The sequence below is a fragment of the Squalius cephalus genome (assembly GCF_949319135.1).
Source record: "Squalius cephalus genome assembly, chromosome: 1".
Classification (NCBI taxonomy): domain Eukaryota; kingdom Metazoa; phylum Chordata; class Actinopteri; order Cypriniformes; family Leuciscidae; genus Squalius; species Squalius cephalus.
In genome coordinates, this window is record NC_137122.1 from 28,461,346 (window position 1) to 28,476,585 (window position 15,240).

Sequence of the window (15,240 nt, forward strand, 5' to 3'; positions counted from 1 at the left end):
AGTAACTATATAAAACACCTCTTTCATAGTAAATAGCGCTTATCAAATGTGCAAAAAATTCATCTGATATCGTCAATCGAGCAGGAAGTTACGGACACACCTAAACGTTCAAAATCAACAACACTGACTGTCCAGGGTGACTCAAGCGAACAGGACAGTGAGAGTGCATGTAGACTTTAATATATTTACACAGATAATGGCTCTCTACAACTTTTCCAGTCAGTCATAATTACTGAATGTAGACTTTAAACATATTTACAGAGATTACTTTGCACTAATAAAAAAAAAATGAATGAAATATTATTTTAGAGCCGAACACATTTGTTCACTATAGACGTTTTGGTAAGACTTTACAATAACGACAATTAATGAATTAGGTATCATGAAATAAATATGAACAATATTTGCACAGCGATTACTAATATAGGTTAATTTTTATATTACTACATTTTACATTTAATAAATAACATTTCAAGTTAAATGTATAAATTAATTACTAAATTATATTAATAATAAATTATAATAATATATATATGTACTAATTAAATATGTATTATTAATGTGTGGTGTGTAATGTGTATAATTATTTTGCATATATAAATACACACATGCATGTATATATTTAAGAAATATGTACATGTATATACTGTATATATATTTATAATATTATATAAATATTTTATTTATAAATAACAAATATATAGGCTACATCCATGTGTGTATTTATTTATTTATGCAAAATAATTATACAAAGTACACACACATTTATTATGTAAACAAACATTTATTTTGGATGTGATTAATCGTTTCACAGCCTTAGTTCATAATAACGCATTAACAAACACTAACGAATCAAAATGGACTGTAAAGTGTTACTGAGATTTACAGTAAAAGCTCAGCTTTGATCACAATTTAAAAATCCATTAGTTTTGCATGGTTCATGCACTATCCCTAATTGAATACTTTATTTAGTTATCTAATAGAGCTTTGAACAAACACTAAGAGTTTAACTTTCAACTTACTAAACTCATTATCAGGTTGACATGAAATCAAATGGATCCAAACTGTCCTGGTGCTGAAGTGCTGAATTAAGCATCTGAACAAACACAAAACACTATTAAGATAATATTCATAATATGCTTAATTACAATACCGAAAGTCAAATATCTTGTTCATTTTGTTTACCTTTCCTCTAACTGCATGTCTTGTCATTCTCAAAACCAGAGGAGATCTAGAAAACCCCTCTCCAATACCCAAGAGACAGGCTGAACATCCCCAAATTTCACACCTATTTTTCCTCTCTAAACACAGCACTATTTCACAAGCCCAAACAAGCAATTATGTTCCAAGCATGACATGCAATAAAACAAGTCAATGGTGAACACCACGAGCTCCTTTCTTTGTGCATTATGCAGACAAAAAATAAGGATTTAAGTCTCTATCTTGACCTAGTCACACCTTCATGTGCCTTTGCATCTTTATCACTTGTGGAGCATTTGCATTTATAAACATGATAGCGCACAACTCTCCAGATTTGACGTCTCTGCAACATTTGGGATCGCAACATTTGGTTGCGTATCACAAACTAGTGCGCTGTCTACCTAGACAACAGTGTTGAACAACGCGTTACATCGTTACAACGAAACGCGTAATGAATAATAAACTCGCATTTGTATATCATGTAGCCTAACTTTCGATTCGATGTCTTAAAACGCGAATGGACTTCATTGTTCAGAACGAGTGTGCGATGCTACCTATGTAGGAAGCTCACTGGGTTTTGAAACGCAGCTTTGAATTGCAACACTGTGGCAGCGCGATTCTTTTATCTGAATGCGTACAGGGGTTTCTGCGCACTTCAGCACTGTTTACATTTGAACACGTAGAATATAACAACACAAATCATATAGAAGTAAAGCCCTGGTTGCGTGTATGACAGTTAATCCAGGGCCATGTTTTCTGTCAAGAGTTTGGAAAGAAAGGAGCTTCACTGACTGTCCACCAATGACTGTATATTACGCGTGAAATATCAATGTATCTGTCCATAATGTTTGAATGAAATCATAAACGACATCAAAATATTCCAGCACTTGCCAGTTTGACCATCAGTTTCTATAATCTCCTGTTGTTTTGAAGATAGTCCCGTTCAGAAATGACAATCCAGTTCAAGGATGCGCAAAATGTGTGGCGCATCTCGACGGGAATGTAAACAAAATAAAATAGAAATAACTATGTATCCAAACACCCGATCCAAATTCCGCGATCTTTGTGGGGAATAGATAAAAGTTACGTGCTTGACTCACAATTACTACTAGGAAAATCCCAAAATGGCTTCCATAACAGAGTAAAGCCAGACGGATAAAGTCGCACAAACGTTCCTCCTAGTATTTTCCAGGCTCAACTGTCAATCAACGACATACTTTGAATCTATTGGTGGAAACACGAGAGTCACGCCTTCCGGCTCGACGTCACTCAGCATTGGATACAAGGATTCAGATGGGCCCGTCCGTAAAGCTGTCAACACATTCATTTCAGCCTAAAGCGACGGAAATACGAGCATTTGGAGTAAAAAATAGACTGTAAATAAATGGAAACAGAGCTTGTTGGCCAATCTTTACGATTAATAGGCTAATTTAATGCTAAATAACAATCTAAATCCGACTTTTAGCACTTTCACATGAAGTACTTTGTCGGACAAATCACTGTCAAAATATGCATACAAAATATAAAAAATGCAATTTATAGATTAACACATTATCAAGTCAAGTCAAATTGAAAAAGTTTTAAAATAAGATTTTTTATTATCTCTTTATTTGCCACTGACTCACATATTGATAGACCGACTGATGAGATTAAAGGATTAGTTCACCCAAAACTGATCCCATAATTTACTGACCCTCTCAAGCCATAGGTGTATATGACTTTCTTCTTTCAGATTAACACCATTGGAGGTATATTAAAAATATCCTGGCTCTTCCAAGCTTTATAATGGGAGTGAACTGTCCCGCGTTCGTCAATTCTTCATATGTCGGGTCAGAGGTCACTCTTCCGCCGTAACTAGAGTCACGTACGGCCATTACTGGAAGCCAGTGATTATAGTTTATAAAGTTATAAATATGGATATTTTTCTTACAAACACATCGCTTTGTTTCAGAAGGCCTTTATTAACCCCCTATGGATTACTTTTATGATGGATGGATGCGCTTTTTGGGGCTTCAAAAAACAAGGTATCATTCACTCCCATTATAAAGCTTGGAAAAGTCAGGATATTGTTTTATATAACTCCAATTGTGTTCGTCTGAAAGAAGAAAGTCATACACCTAGGATGGCTTGAGGGTGAATAAATTATGGGATAATTTTCATTTCTGGGTGAACTAATCCTTTAATTCATCCAATTGTCTTTATCAATCCACTCTGTGCCAAAGTTTAAAAGCAGCCATTACACAATTAGCTTCATTTCCGAAACAGAAAACCTCAAGTCTTGCAATATTAAGCAAAGCAATCCCAAAAAGCTGACTCAAAATTGGAACAGGATCTCCAGTTTTGACACACACAATGTCTCTAAAAGCCATTTAACAATCAGTCAGAAAATTGCAAAAACACAATAGGCGAGGACATACTGTTTATTGATCCCCAAAGACAAATTCAGATCAGCAAAACATTGCAGTGCAAAAACAGTTACAGCAGATGCAAAAGACCTTACTCAACATATGTGGTCAAATTGTTTCTTAGTGCCAAGAAACACAAATGCCATGCAGTCATTTTGCATCTAGAGAAGATACACAACAACTGTAACCTATAAATTTCTTTTCAAAAATCGGACTCGTCCCATGATACAATGCTTGCATATTTTGCAGTTGGCTCTCAGTCTACAAGAGAAACCTGTGAAACAATTCAAAGGTTCAATATGCCCTCTATAAAGTAAACTACAACAAGATAAGATTTATGGGTCCCTTGGTGATATTGCATGACTTTATTTAGCAACTACTCCTCAATACACTCTCAAAGCCACATACGCGATGCAACAGCGCCACCTACTGGTCATTGACTAGACTCCTGATGCAGAGACGCTGAAGCAGATCACGGTTACACATATTTGAAGACTGAATGTGCGTTCAGGGTGGAGTTAATTCAAGCCCACTTCTTCTAGGGAACACACGAGATTTTAAAGTAAACTGCGATACAATGCTGTTATACACTAATTTGATATCTACTTAACGTTACAGTGAATTGCCCTTTTAGGTAACGTACAGTAGGATTAAATTATTTTAAATACTTTAAAGACTCTGTTTGTTCATTATCATTTAAAAGTGTCAGATACCCACAATCCATTATACAAATGAGTCGGTGTAATCACACATCGCTTACTGTTTGTTTGGTTTGCCTTCTTCCCGAGGTACTTCTGCAAACTCACCGTGGCGGCGGTGGCAGTTGTCAAAGTCCGCTGGTTTGTTGTTGGTGAGTCCTTCAAATACAAACGGTTAACTTATAATGAGCTTGGAAATCGACGACCCAAACGATTTCTGTGAGAACCGCTTCCAGTTCCAGTTCACTGTCTGTTTCTAAGTAAAACACGAGTAAACAGTGAAGTTTAACGCGACGCCTCCGCGATGTCCGTCCACACGGACACAGACCAGCGAGTTTGAGCGGCGAGTGACTGGCGCGCGCAGCGAAAGAAGCCACGCCCACACCAACTGACGCGCATGACAGTCGCCTATATTATCATTTTTATTTGAACAGTTCTACTTATGTATCGCTTATTAACAATAACTTTACATGCTTGGTTTTTTTTATTATCCTTTTCTAGCAATTGTTAGATTTTACTACAGTGGAATTAATAATATCGTATGTTTAAAAATGTAATTAAGTGAGAACGTCACACCGTCCCCTGTTTTGGCTTTTGAAATAATTGTAAGTAATAATAATTAATAGATAATATACAATATGTGCAATATAATAATATATACAATATATAAATTATTAATAAATATATGTAGGCCTAATTAATTAATAATGTGCGATTTTCTCTCCAAGCAAAGTAAAAATAAATAAATAAATACATAAATAAATAAATCATTAATATTTTTTTTTTTCAGTTTCCTCATAAATAACTGCAGGAATTACAGACATATTTGTTTTGCTATACAGGGAACCTCCTTATTTTAAACGAATTTTATTTATTTAGCCTATTTATTTATTCATTATTGAAATTATAATTAAAGCATAGTCTTTTTGCGGAATTATTTTATTTTCTGTGGATCAAATTAGGAGTAAAGTGAATTTAAAGGACTGCTGCAGTAAAATATGATGCAGATATGAATCACATCTGTATCTTAAAAATGTATCTGAAGGAATCTTCTTTTGGTTTTACGCCTTAAGTGAATGGAGAGGATGACGGTGAGTGAACGGGGCGGTGCTGATGATGAAGACCATATGACACACACACACAAGAGACCCTGGTCAGGGACAGATACAGATAGGCTAGAGGTCTAGGATATTAAATCCATCTCCTGCGGACACACTATGACCTTCGTCATGTGATTATAGAGTAAATAACTAGCTTCGTTATCATTCTCAACGTAATTACGGACAAAACAGGAAACGATCACGCGATTTGCATCTGTACGTCCAACATAAACATCAGCACAGCGACATCATACAGTGTTACAGTCACATCTGTGGTAGAGGAAAGCCTTTTTCTGATACACTTTGTTTAATTTTTTTAATCATTTATTCAAACAGAAGCTCCATCCTGCATTGCGATATAAAGGTAGGTGCTGATGCTGATGCTTTAACATCTGTGCGTGATTATCTGTTAGCAAATACATCTGAGGAAAGAGGAAAGAGCAGTGGAATGCGGAGCGATTGATAGATAGCAATCAGTTTAAAAGCCTGCATTACTAGCTAACGTGACTGCTGCCTGTGACAGCTCAATCTGACCGAATGAACGACAATATACGACATATAACACGTGCACTAACGTTTACGTTTCAAAATGTAGACTGTTCCAGCTGTGCAGACCGCTGTAAGAAAACATGGACAGCTATGAGGGATTCTGCGCACGCGTTCTGTCTGAACTGCAGTCGGAAATGATGCACGAAATGAGCTGCAGTACCGCACCTGCGCGAGGGGTGGCGCACTCTCTCATGCGCTTCCACGGCAGGCCACTTCTGTCTCCTGTTGTGAGTATTTATATTTATACTGCAATACATATCATATGATAAACTTTCAAAAGCAAAAGAAAGAGTTAGCACAGTAAAATATAATAAAGAACATTAATGACAGTAATAATTATAACATTCAGCCTAAGTTTGGTTTACACATTCAAAAAATAGAGTATTGTCTCCCTTTCAATTGTCTAATTATGATTCATATTATGTGTGTTTCCAGCTAAGCGAGATACAAAGAAGGGAGATGGTTGAATACAGGAAAAGAGCGTCACAAATGGAGGCAGACAGACAGATTCATTATAACAATAACCTCCTCAATCAGATTCAGGCCATTCTTTGGACCAGTAAGGTAAGAAAATAAGTGTTTCTTCGACCAACAGGTACTTTTATGCCCCGGATTTATTTATTTTTATAATCACAAATAAATTTCGAAACTAATAAATTAGAAAACTGATTTTTTTTTTCTTTTACACATAGATTTTTTTTTTTTTACCCAGATATTCATCTATGAAAATTTATATATATATATATATATATATATATATATATATATATATATATATATATATATATATATATATATATATATATATATATACTTTTTTTCTATACTATTATTATTGTTAATAGAGACTGTTTATCATTTCACCTGTATTCTTTTTTTTACCATGCATTCATTATTTATTTTCCTTTTTTCCCTGTTTTATGTATAGATTTTGTTTTTTAACCTAAACCTTCAACTATGAAAAAATATATACTGCTTATTCACAATAATTGATTGAATTACTTTCATACAGGGGTGATTCTAGGATTTCAATATTAGAGAGGCTCAGCCACCACTTGTTTATGATTTAAAAAAAAAGAAAATTATGTAATATATTGTTGGTATACTTGGCATGAAGGTTCTACACAATCAAGTCAATCCCTGAATATTGAATTCATTTCTAATCATTTTAAATAACCTGCTAATATTCATTCATATTCATTAAGAATATAGACAAACTTTATATTACTGCTATTGTCTAGATTGGCAATATGTGAGTAAAATATTTTTTCCATATTTTTTTCAACATGTAAAGATTTAAACGCTATTATTTACTCTCTGCATTTGTGCAGTAAATTTTACTTTAAAGAAGATCTTGAATTATCATTTTTCATTCATGGAGATAACGGAAAACGGATTTCTGTCACCAGGTGGAAAACAAACACTTTTAACATGAAAATGACATAAAAATGACCAGTATAACCAGTAGATGGCTGCAGAGGACCACTCAATAGCTCTTTTGCCATTTCTACTCCCTTTTATAGTTCTTTTTTGCATATTTTGCTTTTAGATTTATTATAAAATTACTATTATAACAAATTTTAGCAAGTCTATTGCACTGATGTATGAAGTATAGCAAGAGTGGAAAAAGCCATTAAGATGAAAGGAATGTCATAATTAATAATTAAATAAGCCCAGATTTTACAGTGAAAACCGTCTTGAATTGCTTCCACATAATATTATGTAAACTGCATTTATGACAAAGACCTACAGAGATGCAGATATCATAACAATCTGTCAATAAATGCACTAGTACAGATTGAAGAACACGCTGAATAACGCAGACTTAAATACAGGGATGAGCCAAAGCCTGCCGCTGGATTCGTATGAGTTTTAAAGGGGACAGATGCGATCACGAATTAATGTACATATATTATGGAGTTAATCACTAATTTTTAAGGGGGCTGGGTGGAAATGTAGGGAGGCTAAAGCAATCCTAAAATGGGTCTAGTGACACCCCTGCTTTCATATCTTCTTGCATTATAGGCACCAAAAATATTGGACGTACCAAAGCCTTCAGAGCAGTGCTTGTCTCCTTCTCCAAAATTAGACTGCAGGAATGGTTTTACTGATACTGCACATCTTACACCTACTGGGACCACAGAGCCTTACATTTTATCTAATAAGCCAGCAGTGACCCCACCAGCTGAGCTCCCTGGACTTATGAGAGGAAAAGCCGTGGAGGAAAAAGAGAAGGAAACTGACACAGAAGGAGTTTGTCTGCAGAACCTACTGAAGAAATCACGAGAATTTATTGAAAAAGAACAAGGTAAACAGGGATCAAAGGTCACCGGCACCAAAATCCCGTTTGATAAAGAAAACGGCACTTCTCTGGATGGGACTGTCTCTGGTTATATTCCCTCGCCTAATAAGACCTCTCCTAATAACCTAATAAGTCCAGAATCTGGTCTAAATGGCAGTTTAAGACCCCATCGCGGCCGTCCTCGTCCCATTTCTGCTGGCAACATCTTCTTCTCTCTCCCTGACAACCCCAACCAACCAAACAGTACAGCCAATGCAAGGCCACAGGAAGTAAAAACAATCGGGACGCAGGAGAGGAAGCTGCTCGGAGTGGAACATGCGAGTGTGGGTCGATATGATGACCACTCCAGGTTGAACGAGACCGTGGGAAGATTAGAAACGTCTCCGGTGGATCCTGAGCTCACAAGCCCTCTGTTCCGAAGGAGATGCCACACGCTGGACAGTCATCTGTCGTCCGGCCATCAGAGTCCGCTCATAGACCGGAGCCAGGAGAGAATGCCTCGGTTTATGGCCGGGGTCACTGCGAGAACGCACACTCGACTGTCTCCTCCTTCACCAATGAGCAAGACTTTCACACGGGACAGTCCCACAGCTGCATTTATGGGCTCTGGAATCAGCCCAGACTCTCCTTCTCATGCCAAAGTATCATTTGAGGGAAACAGTGTCATTAGCACAGCGCTGAAAGAAAGGAGAGCAGGTAAGAACAGAACAAACGAGTGCACTATTGAAAACCAAGAACTGAAATGGGTTTTACGGCCTGATATTATTGAGCATTTTTAAGTTCCTCAAAGAAGTTCCTCTAGTTTCTTTAAAAATCATCATGTGCTGGTGTTTTAAAGCGGGGGTTTTCACACTTTTTAATGCCATGGATCCCCAAATACGAAAAACCTCCTTCCTAAAATATAAATGCTACTACATTATTATATTTTATCATTTATTATAGAGACATTTATACTATGAGAAAAAGAGTCATATAACAAAAATAACATGTTGTTATTTTAACATGCATTTATGGGGTCATTATACTCAAACCAAAAAGAATGAGTAAAATATGTATGGAAATATTTAATATATACACAACATGATATAACAATAATATAACTGTATATATATATATATATATATGTGTGTGTGTGTCTGTGTGTGTGTGTGTGTGTATATATCACATACAAATATTAATTACTATTATTAACAATGCATATTCTGTATAGTACTTCCACAATAAATAATAATAATAATACAAAACAATCCACAATAATACATTTCTTAGACCCCAATATAAAATTATTATTAATACTGCATTTTTTTGTATATTGCTTCCAAAAAATATTATCTCCAAAATATCCATTTTTCGACAAGGAGTTTTCAGTATGAACCCACAATCCAAAAGAACCTTATAAGAACTCAAGACACAAAATGCACATGATATAAAGAGTTAATCAATGGTACCCTTGAGAGAACCATTGGAGAATGTTCATTTGAGAGTAAAGACGAGATTTTTCAGCTTTCTTTGATATAGTATCCTCTCAGTTGTGTATTCCTGTGTTTCAGATGAGATGCAATGGCAAGTCCACGCTCTAGAAGACATGCAGAGGTCTTTGGAGGATGACTATGCTTTCAGATTATCGTGTCTGGTGGCAGAACAAGAGAGAGAACAACGGCATCACAGTCAGGTCAGCATTGGCATATCCAGATATATACACATTGGCTCTGTTCCAAACCTTTTTGAATTGCCAGACGTTCACTATATATTTACCTTGGAATCCTAACCCAAATGGGACCTTATAAGTTCCTCATGGATGACAACTACACTAACAGTTACACATCTGCTATGCATGAATAAATATGATTTATTCACAAACAACATTTGCCTGGACTGCAGCTTGGAGTCTCTGGTCTTTGATATGCATCATGTGTTTATTGTATATATTCTGATCTCTCTGGTCCTCATTCAGGAGTCGGAGGAGCGGGTCAGGAGACTGAGGGGTCAGGGTGGTCTGAGTCCTGTAACGGGCGAGGACGGGTGTGAACGTTACCCTATACTGAGCCCCATCATGTGCCCTTTAAGCCCTGGAGAAAGATCACCACGACACCCCGTGCCAGTCATTGGTATGTCAGCTGTGGCTTTAAGATGAAAACACATCAGCTATTTTAGCCCAATGTCTTTCATTTGTTACGACTGTGTTTAAATAAATGTTCAGTGGCTTTCATAGACTTATATAAATGAAAAAATCTAATATTTATGTTTATTTTTGTATTATATTTGGTAGTGTATACACTACCAGTCAAAAGTTTACCAGTCAATTAGTCTCTTCTGTTCACCAAGGCTGCATTTATTTGATTAAAAATAAAAAAAACTGAAATATTATTACAATTTAAAATAATAAAGTAAATATTTCTATTATATATAGCTATTTATTTATTACTGATCCAAAACTTTTGACTAGTAGTGTATATATATATATATATATATATATATATATATATATACTGTATATATATATATATATATATATAAAGCTGAAATGAAATCAATATATTTTAAACTAAATAAAAAGTTAATTACAGCTATATAGAAATAAAAACAAAAAGTGATAAAAATGACAAAAGAACATAATAAAATTACTAAAACTTAAAACTGATATTGAATAAAAAAGCTAATTTACAATATTAACAAGTATTGAAATAGTATATAAATAATGCTAAAATAACACTGATTCAAAACTTTCAGTTGCATGTGCTCAGACGCAGTCATGTGTTGGTTGACTACATATAGTTATTTTTAGAGCGTTGGGAATTTAAACATCTTTGTGTGTTTCACAGAAGAAATAAAATCATATTTAGAACAATATGACGAAATGATGTCATTTTGGGGTAAACAATTTAACCATTCATTTACTACAAAATCAAAAGAATTTAGTATGCACGTACTATGGTGTATATTAACATGGTATTCTATTCTTTTTAGGTTTAGATGTGGCATCCTCACCCTCAATACAGGCTTCCATATATATGAGAGGCCTAAATCATCCCAGCACAGGGAAGAGCAGAAACCGGCTGAGCCAGGTTGGTTTTTAAATGCTTTTGCATTGATTTGATAAACTCTAATAAATGTTATTATGAGATAAAGCCTCAGTGGTGTGTGTCGCACACAGGTTATAACAGTGGAGCAGCAGAGGGCACTGTGTCGCCTCACTTCTATCGTGAAGGGCTTTCTGACCAGACGACTGCTGAGAACAGAGAAAGTCAAACACCTGCGTCAAACCGTGCAAGTGAGAAGAGAACGCACAACATGTGACCCTGGACCACAAAACCAGTCACATGGGTCAATTTTTGGAAATTGAGATTCATATATCACCTGAAAGCTGAATAAATAAATATTTGGCCGAGATACAACTATTTGAAGATCAGAGGGTGCAAAAAATCGAAACATTGAGAAAATCGCCTTTAAAGTTGTCCATTTATGTTAGCGACTGTGCTGCATAATGCATTCACTCACAAAAATAAATGTTTTATATATTTACGGTAGGAAATTTACTAAATATCTTCATGGAACATGATCTTAATATCCTAATGATTTTTGGCATAAAAGAAAAATCAATCATTTTGACCCATACAATGTATTTTTGACTATTGCCACAGATATACCCGTGCGACGTGACTGGTTTTGTGATCCAGGCTCACAATAGTGTTAGTATACATGCTAGTAAAGCCCTCATGGGATTGATCATCTCTCTACATGTCTTTCTTCAGGACACGCAGGAGTTTATTCGTTCATTCAGCACTAATGCTGTTCAACGAAACGACCAACTGTCAGAGCAAGATCTGTCTCTGCAAGAGCGCGTCAGAGCTCAGGTCCCACATTTGATGCTTTGGTACTAAAGAACCATGTGTACAGCATCAGATCTGGCACTAAATATGTTTATGTGCTTCTGTTACAGTTACGCGCGGCCTTGTTTGACATTCATGATATCTTCTTCACTATGACACTAGAGGAGCGTTTGTCTCTGCTACAGCAAGACCGAGATCTGAGAGCTGAGAGAAAACTCAGAGAGATGGTAACAACAATCTGCACTTTTTGCTTTCATCTTCATCCGTTTATTTCCATTTAGTTTTGGTTAGTGTTAATCCCTGGCAACTATTATCTGCTGTTTTGAAAAGTACGCTACACATAATATTTTATTTGGCATACAGGAAAAAGTAAAGCCCCCCAAGGTGATTTTGTCTGCTGCGACCCAGAAATCTCTTGATAGGAAGAAAAGGTGAGTTGTATTAGAACAATATTATGTTTGAAACTTTTTGTCTGCAATCATGCAATTACATCATTCAACTTTTAAGTCTGATAAAGACTTATTTGACATGCAGTTGGTCCATTTAGGTGCCAAAACAACATAAACAGTAGCAAGATTATTGGTTGTTGGATGGTAACTTGTGCAATAGTAATGTTACATTTTTTTAATATGACATAAAGGACTGAATCGAATCAAAGATGGGAAGTCTTTGTTTATGGTTGTAACTCCAGAACTTCATGTTGTGACACATTTATGGCCTTCGGCCTATTAAACAACAATGTAAGGAACAAAATCACAATAAGTCATGATATATTTTGAAAGCTATAATTTCACTGTAACTGTAACTAGAACTATTTTTTAACTAAATGGTTTTTAAATATATTTTTAAGTATATGTAATAGAATATACTTTAGATATATATTGAGGAAAATAGATATATATATATATTAGGAAATCATATATATATATATCATTCTTACTATATATTTATTACAATATTTTACAATATTTACAATTTATTTACAAATATATATAGAATAATTTACAATATAATAATATTTTTTATATAAAAATACTATTTATTTTATTTATTATTTATTAATAGCATATATATATATATATATATATATATATATATATATATACTGTATATGGATTTTCATAGTTGAAAATATAGGTCAAAAAACAAAATCTATGAAAAAAATAAAAATAAATAAATAAATAAATAATGTATGGTAAAAAGAATGTGGCCTTCAACTTGAACAAAAAACACAGTTGAAAATGAAATGTATATACAGAATATAAATATATATATATATATATATATATAAAATATAGTATAGTATAGCAAAATAGTATATAAAATGCTATTAATTTTATTTACTATTTATTCACTTCCTGATCTGCTCTAAAATGTTCTTGTCATCAGAGTTGGTGAATCTCCAGGTCAGACCAGACGAGCTCAGAAAACCAAGAGTCCCCCGACAAAAAGGTGAAGACAAAAACACTCCAATAGACACACATTACCCACAGAGGGAAAACAGACACTTTACACATTTACCATGCCCTCTGCACCATATACGTGCGCTAGCTGCGTACATCTTTCCAACGGTCTCCCTGTCCCTGTGTGTTGAAGGATCCTGCAGCCCAGTCAGGGCCAGAACGCTCCAGTTTCAGGCCAGCAGCTCCTGCGCCGCGGGTCAGCTCTCCACCTTTTGCTTCCTTTGATCATGCAATCTCCTATTCTGGCCATTTCCATTTTCTTTTACGCTGTTGTTGATGGAATTTGAAATTCAATTCAGTCTTTGCTGGACGCTTGCAGTTCTGGAAATGCCACGGAGCCTCTGCCAGAAGAGTCACCTGACATTTAAAATTGGCTGCATTTATTTGTAAATGCATTTGGCAGGATCTCATGCAGTCATTTAGTCAACTGAAGTGCGATCAGAATATCACTGTATTATATTACAAAGAATCACTCTGTATGAAAGTAGCCTTAAAACAAACCCAGTATGTTTTAGGGAATGCATTGTAAAAATAATGCAAAACCACATTTCAAACTAATTGAGTTCACATCGAATGAAACAATTTGAATGTAATTCAAATATAATACATCAATATTAGGTGCAATATTGTAATAGAAAACATATAAATACACATTTTGTATGTGTTTCAGGAGTTACAAGAAGACTCCAGAGGAGAGAGTTCAGCGTTCGGAGAGGCTGAAGAAACAGCATTCACTGGGTTGATCTGGACATGAAAAATAATATTGTGCTAATCATAGAGATTCATTTAAAGATACTCTCCCGCTTGCCATCTCAATGAATCATGATTATTAAATGTCATTCATTGATATTTATTTCCTCACATTATTCTACAACTGCATGTGTGAATATAGAGTTAAAGGGATAGTTCGGCCAAAAATGATATTTAACCCATGATTTACTCACCCTCAAGCCTTCGTTTATCCCCCTGGAGCCAGATGGATTACTTTTGTGAAGGATGCATGCACATTTTGGGACTTGAAGGAGGTGGACCCTATAGCTTCACATTATAACCACTGAAAGATCTAAGACATTTTCTAAAATAACTGAAAATTTGTTCGTCTGAAAAATGATTGATATATGCATCTCAAACGGCTTGAGGGTGAGTAAATCATAGGTTAAATATCATTTTTGGCCGAACTATCCCTTTAAGGTCCCGTTCACACCAAGGATGAGAACTATAACAATTTCAAACTATAATTGTTTCTAAATATTAATAATAGCAGAGTTCACACACCACAACTATAACAATAACAGCAAAGAGAAATGATATCGTTGGAATCACTTTCAGAACGATTTTTTTTCCAGCTGATGAACGATTAAAACATTGACAGCCAATCAGAGTCCTTCTTAAAGTGGCAGACGACAAACGATAAACGGAACGATATTGTGCAATGGTGTGGATGCTAATATAGCTATCGTTATTGGTGTGAACGGGCCTTTAGTCTAGATATTATTTAGAGGTTCATATAGGATACATAAATTAATAAAGTACCCTTCTATAAAATAAATGATTACAAATTCTGTATTTTGAAATTCATTAAACGGAAAGGTGGGATTTTCCTATATAGACGCCTGTATTGATAAAGAGAAAAGTTAATGCTGCTCTAATGATATTAATATATATATTAAAATGTGACAATAATACTGACAGA

General features: G+C 34.9%; 3 protein-coding genes across 7 annotated transcripts in view; 2 read left to right on the forward strand and 1 right to left on the reverse strand.

Annotated features, from left to right (window-relative positions):
• sun1b (Sad1 and UNC84 domain containing 1b) overlaps positions 1-4,669 on the reverse strand; it is a 40,151-nt gene extending 35,482 nt beyond the window's left edge. Inside the window, exon 1 of one of the 4 annotated variants that reach the window (XM_079870946.1) lies at positions 4,366-4,669. Coding sequence is in view for 2 of the 4 variants with exons in the window: in XM_079870947.1 (XP_079727073.1) it covers positions 2,092-2,103 (12 nt within the window). In the remaining 2 variants the exon portion in view is untranslated. Of the gene's footprint in view, positions 1-2,091; positions 2,384-4,365 lie in introns of those variants that run through there. The other 3 variants (XM_079870947.1, XM_079870945.1, XM_079870948.1) reach the window with 3 other exon arrangements.
• The window catches only part of ccdc137 (coiled-coil domain containing 137), a 224,026-nt gene that overhangs the window by 84,014 nt on the left and 124,772 nt on the right, over positions 1-15,240 (forward strand). The gene's annotated exons all lie outside the window — the stretch shown is intronic.
• On the forward strand, positions 5,401-14,395 carry ccp110 (centriolar coiled-coil protein 110). Of its 2 annotated transcripts, XM_079894246.1 has the most exons (14): positions 5,401-5,767; positions 5,999-6,179; positions 6,388-6,516; positions 7,978-8,950; positions 9,805-9,926; positions 10,209-10,362; positions 11,222-11,319; positions 11,409-11,525; positions 12,007-12,108; positions 12,195-12,311; positions 12,448-12,515; positions 13,474-13,536; positions 13,681-13,743; positions 14,218-14,395. In XM_079894246.1, the coding sequence occupies exons 2-14, from the start codon at positions 6,033-6,035 to the stop codon at positions 14,288-14,290; spliced, it is 2,226 nt and encodes a 741-aa protein (XP_079750372.1). In that variant the 5' UTR covers positions 5,401-5,767; positions 5,999-6,032; the 3' UTR covers positions 14,291-14,395. The 2 variants fall into 2 exon arrangements, with proteins under 2 accessions (XP_079750372.1, XP_079750373.1); XM_079894247.1 differs by lacking the exon at positions 13,681-13,743 and having other exon boundaries at positions 14,218-14,393.

Excerpts from the sequence above, each read along its gene's own strand:
- ccp110 (XM_079894246.1), top strand. The coding sequence starts at position 6,033 with ATGGACAGCTATGAGGGATTCTGCGCACGCGTTCTGTCTGAACTGCAG. Across the intron at positions 6,180-6,387 it reads GGCCACTTCTGTCTCCTGTT|CTAAGCGAGATACAAAGAAG; the intron begins GTGAGTATTTAT and ends GTGTGTTTCCAG. Across the intron at positions 6,517-7,977 it reads CCATTCTTTGGACCAGTAAG|GCACCAAAAATATTGGACGT; the intron begins GTAAGAAAATAA and ends CTTGCATTATAG.